The sequence below is a fragment of the Herpailurus yagouaroundi genome, unplaced genomic scaffold, assembly GCF_014898765.1.
Source record: "Herpailurus yagouaroundi ecotype Mexico unplaced genomic scaffold, PumYag 28, whole genome shotgun sequence".
NCBI classification, from domain to species: Eukaryota; Metazoa; Chordata; class Mammalia; order Carnivora; family Felidae; genus Herpailurus; species Herpailurus yagouaroundi.
Genome location: NW_024412376.1, coordinates 98,754,566 through 98,760,953, shown reverse-complemented (window position 1 = coordinate 98,760,953; position 6,388 = coordinate 98,754,566). Strand labels below are relative to the sequence as shown.

Genomic DNA, 6,388 nt, shown 5'->3' with positions numbered 1-6,388 from the left:
GTAACAATTCCCACCATCTACTTTAACACGCATTTTTATCAGAAAGGAATTAAATTAAATACAAGCTATTGTAGCCCCTCCCTCCCCAATACTTTCTTTAAATCACTAATAAATAGCAACAAACGACTGTGCAATTTCAGAGAGGAACAGAGAGACAGGTCTGAGGCCTTCCCTGGTTCCACGTCTTCTACGTCAAGTCCTGGAGGCTGGAGCGGGGCGCGGGGCCAGGGGGTGGTCAGGGACCAACAGTAAGGGACAAAGGGAAAAGTGAGATTGAACAAATCCAAACCCGGGAGAGGAGCGAGAGGCGAGGGGGTGGAGTAGGAAAGGGGGGGGGGGGGGAACATTCTTCTCTGCGCTTCTCAAATTAAGTTCAAAATAAAAGGAAAACGTGTGGTTTGAGTAGCTCTTAAAGGGGGTAAGGGTGAAAGAAGGAGGGCCGTCTTTTTATACCAAATTCAAAAAGGCATTTTACATTTTAAATATTCACAATAAAGTAACTTCTAGTCAGTGTGACTCACGATTTATTTACAAAGAGCCTTCAACAGGTTGCTTTAGTCGGCACAGCACTTTGTGGGGGGCCCACCTGGGGCGGCCGCCCGCCCGCGTGGCTCTGCGGTCCCCGCGCCGGGTGTGGAGCCTCGAAGAACACCTCTGGGCGCCCCCGCCCCGGCCGCCCGCGGGGCCTCGGGCGCGAGGGGACGGTGCGGGCCCCGCGGCAGCTCCCGCCCGGGGTACGCGTCTGGGGGCCCGAGCGGGGCTGGGAGGGTGGCCCGAGGCGGGTTTCGGTTGCGTTATCTATGCAGTGCATTTCGTGGACTTCTCTGCCTTCTCCTCCGCCCCCGAGTGTCTCTCTCCCCCTGCCCCCCTCAACTTGTAGGTTAAAAAAATAGATATGTACATCTCAGAAAATAGCAAAGGGCCCCGGCAGGGGGCCGGGTCCTCGGGGCCCCGAAGGGCGGGAAGGCGGGGGCGCGCGCGGTCCCCGGGGCGGAGGCCCGAGGCCGGGCAGGCGCCGGGGGCGGCGAGCGCTCAGGACGAGCCCTCGGTCTCGGACGCGTGCAGCAGGAGGCCGCCGCCGCCGCCGCCGCTGCTGGACTTGTGCTTCTTCAGCAGCTGCGTGATCTTCTCGTCGTCCGAGTTGGGGTCCAGAGGCTTGTTGTAGTCGTCGTCCTCCTCCTCGTTCTCCGAGGCCCCCTTGAGCCGCTCGGTCTCCGAATCCTGCTTCTTCTTGGCCGTGGCCATCTCGGCCGCGTGCTTCTTCCTCCACTTGGTCCGGCGGTTCTGGAACCAGACCTGAGGGCCAAGAAAGGGGAGGCGAGGGGAGACAGTGGGGGAAGGGATTGAAGGCCAGCCGCTCCGGGCACACGCTGCTTTGCCCACTTGCCCCTGGTCGTTCCTGCGGGCGGGCCCTTGACAGCCCGCCACCCTCCCTCAGAGACCTCCCTTGTTTGGGCCGCCAAAGTCCGTCTCCACCGCCCCAGCTCCCTCCGGGTGTCAGGCACCGATCGACGGCCTGCCGTTGCCATAGCGATAGGAACACAAGAGTATTGAAGTTGTCAGTGAGCGATCTCTCAGAAGAGAAAAAACTTGGACACTGAAAATAAGTTCCCCTAAAAATGAGTCCGCTTTCCTCTCTCCAGTCGGAACGCGAGAACTTCTCACCTTCCTAAATTTGACTTATCATGACTGTGATTTTATTTGCTATTTACTTTCTGAGATTAAGACTTTCAAACAGCCTGAAGTGTACTTGCTGTTTGGTGTGATTTCCGGGAGAAAGCACAGCATTCGGCCCCATCACCTCTGCTCTCCTTTTCACGTTTGGATATTTGTCTCTTTCACGTATCTCAAGGCTGAATCCACACAAACACGGTAGGTAAACGCGCCCCTCCCCATTTACACTTGTAATGTACCATGTAAAGTTAAAAAAAAAAAAAAAAGATTTGCCAAGACCGGAAATCTCTAATCACTAATAATAATCAATATGAATGTATGAAAATATTGAATAGGTTAGCCAAAATCATCACAGAAGTTTGTGTGTGTGTCTCTCTCTGACTTAAATGTTTTTCATAAAACCAAATCAAGCTAGAATTTTCATTAGTTATTTTTTAAAAGTGAAATTTTGCTGATTACATTACTTCCCACTGTTAGCATGCCTAGTCTTTCAAATATTATTTTAATTTGTTCCTCTCCAGGACATGTATTGTATATAACAAATATTTTAAGCCTATTCACAATGTTTGAGATCATGTTTGATATACATATTTTAACCTAAAGCATCAGCCATAAGCAACCAATTTCCCAAACATTATCCTCTCTTTATGCATCTCATCCATTTTCTCATCCGTTATGTATTTTATCTAGAGAATCAGAATTGTGAAGAAAGCGATTTTTATTTTCCTTATACAGCTATAATAATTCACTTCCAGCCACATAGACATATTTACGGTGACAAATGAAGACTTCCAGATTACTGTGGTAGGCTCTGTACCAACCACTGCAAAAATAATTTTAACTGTGATGGTATTCTAATGGTCACATACAAAATCACTCCTGAAATGCATTTTATGATGCTTGCCCCCCGGGGGAAATACACTCTAACCAGCAGACGTGGCTAACAGTTATTCCTACTTAATTTAAGAAGCAACAATATTACTAATGAAAACAGACACTCCCCCCCCCCAAAAGTCCCAACTATAATAAACTGAAGAAGAGAAACAAAAGGGAATATAGGAAATATAGGAAACCATTAGGTTTCATTTACCTCGATGGCTCAATCCTTTTATTTTTCAGGGAAAGATTTCTCAGATTTGATTCCCTGGAAATATACTGTATAACTCAATTATAAGATGTGACATTTTAATTATAAAATGTCACAGACTGTAATATATCTCACAAGTGTTGATAAACTTAGAATTCTTTCATAATACAATAATAATGTCAATTCATTTGGAAAATTGCTATTCCAAAGTTATGGCCTTCAACTAAACTAAAAGTAGATTCATCCTTGCAAAGTGGTTGGATCCTGTGGATATTGTTTTAACCTGCTAGTTAATATAGTAGCTCTATCAGGTTGATTTACATAAGGAAATCATATAACTCGCGGAGCCTGAATTGACAAACAAAAGCTTGAATATCCTTACAAATAGAATAAATAGGAGCTATCTAACTGGCCTGATCTATTCTCAGGGCTGATATTTCGGTAATGCTTTTATTCTCTAATAATGGCGAGTTCCCCCAGCACATGCTGCTATCTAGATTAACCTAATTTCAAAGGCGGGGGCTTGATTCCTTTTGTTCATCAACAGTTTGCCCGCCTGGAGACCCCAGGGCCTTTGTAAGCCCCACTCCCACCCCTTTCGCTGATTTCATCTTCTCCCCCGGCTCCTCAGATCCGCACCCCCGGACGGCTGTTTGTTAGAGGGTGTGCGTGTGTGCGTGTGTATGTGCGTGTGTGTGTGTGTGCGCGCGCGCTAGCTGGGGATTGGAAGGACATCCCTCGACGTTTGCAAGGTCCACTCACCTTGACCTGACTCTCCGTCATCCCCAGCGAATAGGCCAAGCGAGCCCTCTCGGGCCCCGCCAAGTATTTCGTTTGTTCGAAAGTCTTCTCCAAAGCGAAGATCTGCTGGCCCGAAAACGTGGGTCTCGTGTGTTTTCTCTTCCCGTCTTTGTCCAGCAAAATGGATCCTTGATCTGCAAGAACAGATAAACAAGGGAAGGGGAAAAACGATCGTTTACAAGCGGCTCCACTGAAAATAAACGAACTCAAAAAACAATGTTTTTTGGAAAGCTTATTCTTCGGCAGACATCAGAAGTATCTGGCGCTTCCAGCCCCACCGCGCGTCTCTCTTTGCCTTTTTACGCCCACCTGTTTTTAAAAGCCGGGTGTGTTTGGAACAGCAGTAAATAACCTTCTACCGAGCACAGACGTCAAACAGAAAGGGAGCGCATTGCTGAAGTTTGCCGGAGTCGAATCGCCAGGACCGAGTAAATTGAGATGCGGGGGAAAAAAGCCCTTCTCGCCTCCCAGTCCAGTCGGTGCTCGCTTGGCCCCGGGGACTTTGCATGAGGATGGCTAGTTTTGTTTTGTTTTTCCTTGAACGCTTTCCTAACCTGTGTCCGCACAACAAAGGGCGCCTTGTTTTTTGCACACAAGAGAGCTAAATCGCCCCCAAGTCTAACTAACGCCGCTGCGGCCGAGGGGGGAGGGGGTGCCGCCTTTGTTGGCGGTCCCTACTTGGCCATCAAAACGAATACAATAAAGTCTCCCCGACACCCTCACCCTCCCAGGCCGCCCTCAGTCCCGAGACTTCCCAAGGGAGACTCCACTTGGCTCCCGCAACTTATCTTAGTTACTGCCGCTCAGCCACACCAAAAGAGGTCTGGAGACTTAATGGAAACTTGGAGCACTTGGTCAAAAGCAAAGAACAGAGCAAGAAAAAGACCTGGGCAGGGCCTCGAACTTCACCTGGAAGACTAGGAGCATCCGCGGCAGTGGCCAACTACCCAGATAATTAGACTGCGGGACGCCTCGGTTTCAAACATGGTCTTGGTGGCATGTGCATATTCCCCAGTCCTTCTCCCGCCACTTCGTTCTTCCTCTGGTTCATTTTCGTGTTAGGATGTTGAGGGCCACGATGCCTCTCAATATGTTCAGGCCCAAGGCGTCCCAGCCCTTCGCCACCCCCCCCCCCCCACACACACACCGGGGGGCCGAGGCAGGTGAGAAAGCTGAGGCCCAGAGGAGAGGCATGGCCCGCATTGACGGCGCTTGCTCCTGCTCCTGCCTCTGGCCTGTCTTCAATGGGCTCACACGGCCCGAGTGTACTGGAAAGGGGGGGGGGGGTGGGCTCCTCGAAGGCAAAGAGGTTAGGTGGGGACACCCTGGGCCGAGACGCACAGCAAATACATGCGCTCTGCTCAGGGCTGTGGAGGGCTTGCCGCTATCGTTCCCCACAGATTCTCAGAGAAGCCAGTTAGGCTGGCGGAAGGTGGAGTGGGGCCCTGGCCGACAGGCGGGAGCTGAGAAAGCAGGGGTGTAAGCGGGGGCGCAGTGGCCTCTCCTGCCCTTCCCACCTCTTAAACCCAGGCCGGGCCTGAGTTTCCCCTCAGGCTGTTCCAGAGTAGCCAGGGCCTCGGAGGACACACACGCCCAGTACCGCGTTGTTTTCAACACGGACGCACGCACACCCGCTCCGCGAGGCTTGCTGGACACTTGGAGAGAGGGGGGCGCTTGGACGCAACCACGCGAGCTCAGGAAAGCCAGAATCCCTCAACGAATGCCCTGACCCAGCCTAAATCGTGCGATTCTGGGGCTGCCAAACTACTAGGGAGCCAAGATAGTGCACCGATCCCCATGCACACCAGGGGCCAGGACCCAAGAGCGGGCAGAACACGCACAGCTGGACTCAGGGGATCGTACTCACGAGGGGTGCAGGCCAGGCGCGCGTCCCTCCAGGGTGGGCTCTGCATAACTCCTGGCCAGAAGATGGGCGTCCGGCCGGGCAGCTCGGCCAGCGGCTTGGGGTACCGACCTACGGCGGCCACGGCCGCAGCGCTGGGGCTGAAGTAGAGCCCGGGCGGTGGCGGCGGCGGACTCAGGCTGCTGAAGCGGGGCAGGCCGGCCAGCAGCCCCGCTGGGGATGAGGCAGCGGCTGCTGCAGCCGCGGCAGCCGCGGCAGCCGCCGAAGCGGAAGAAGCGGAGGTGGACGAGGAAGAGGAGGAGGAGGACCCCGAGGGCGAGGCGGAGGGCAGGGCGGCCCCTGAGGCCACCGGCATGGAGGGCCGGCTCAGGATGTCGTTGATGCCGTGTGGAGTGGCGGCTGAGAGCTGCTGTGGGGGGCTGCCCAGGGACGAGAGCCCCCCCGCGGTCGGGGGCTTCAGGCTGCCTGGGTTGTGAGCGCCCAAAGGCGGGGAGGGCGACGACGAAGAAGATGAGGAGGACGAGGAGGAGGGGGGGCCGGCGGGCAGCGGGGGGTACGCCGCGGGGTACAGCGGGGTCTTCATTTCGGCCATGCTGTGCAGGGCAGCCAGGGGCGGGCTGCTGAGCAGGAACGCGCTCTGCCGGGTGCCCTCCATCGCCCCCACCGCTAACATCCCACGGCCAGGCCGGAGCCGTCAGCCACACAGCGAGGGCGCCGGCCGGCGTCCCGGCGGGGCTCAGGAGAGTGAGAAGTGCCGAGGGCGCGAGCGTGGAGTTGCTCCGCGCTCCCGGAGGCGACCTGCCAACTGGGCCGAGAACGCCGCCGCCGAGAGTTGCTCTCGAAGCTGCGCAGCAGAAATGTCCAAACACGCCACTGGAGAGGCGGTGGCTCGCGGAGATCAGGGGGCGTCCGGGCGCGTTTGGATGTCCTTTCGCTCCTGGAGTTCCTGATGCAATCTTGGT

General features: G+C 54.2%; 1 protein-coding gene across 1 annotated transcript; it reads right to left on the bottom strand.

Moving 5' to 3' along the window:
• Positions 1 to 957: 957 nt before the first annotated feature.
• NKX6-1 (NK6 homeobox 1) lies at positions 958 to 6,182 on the bottom strand. The gene is made up of 3 exons (XM_040479370.1): positions 5,430 to 6,182; positions 3,524 to 3,696; positions 958 to 1,296 (listed from the first exon to the last, which is right to left on the bottom strand). Exons 1-3 carry the CDS (start codon positions 6,097 to 6,099, stop codon positions 1,033 to 1,035), a joined length of 1,107 nt encoding a protein of 368 aa, XP_040335304.1. The 5' UTR covers positions 6,100 to 6,182; the 3' UTR covers positions 958 to 1,032.
• Positions 6,183 to 6,388: the final 206 nt, after the last annotated feature.

What these genes read in the sequence shown, in the direction of transcription:
- NKX6-1 (XM_040479370.1), bottom strand. Translation starts at nt 6,099, where the DNA reads ATGTTAGCGGTGGGGGCGATGGAGGGCACCCGGCAGAGCGCGTTCCTG. An exon ending in GCGCCTGGCCTGCACCCCTC is followed by an intron (nt 3,697 to 5,429) that starts GTGAGTACGATC and finishes CTGTTCTTGCAG; the next exon opens with ATCAAGGATCCATTTTGCTG. An exon ending in TGACGGAGAGTCAGGTCAAG is followed by an intron (nt 1,297 to 3,523) that starts GTGAGTGGACCT and finishes CTTGGCCCTCAG; the next exon opens with GTCTGGTTCCAGAACCGCCG.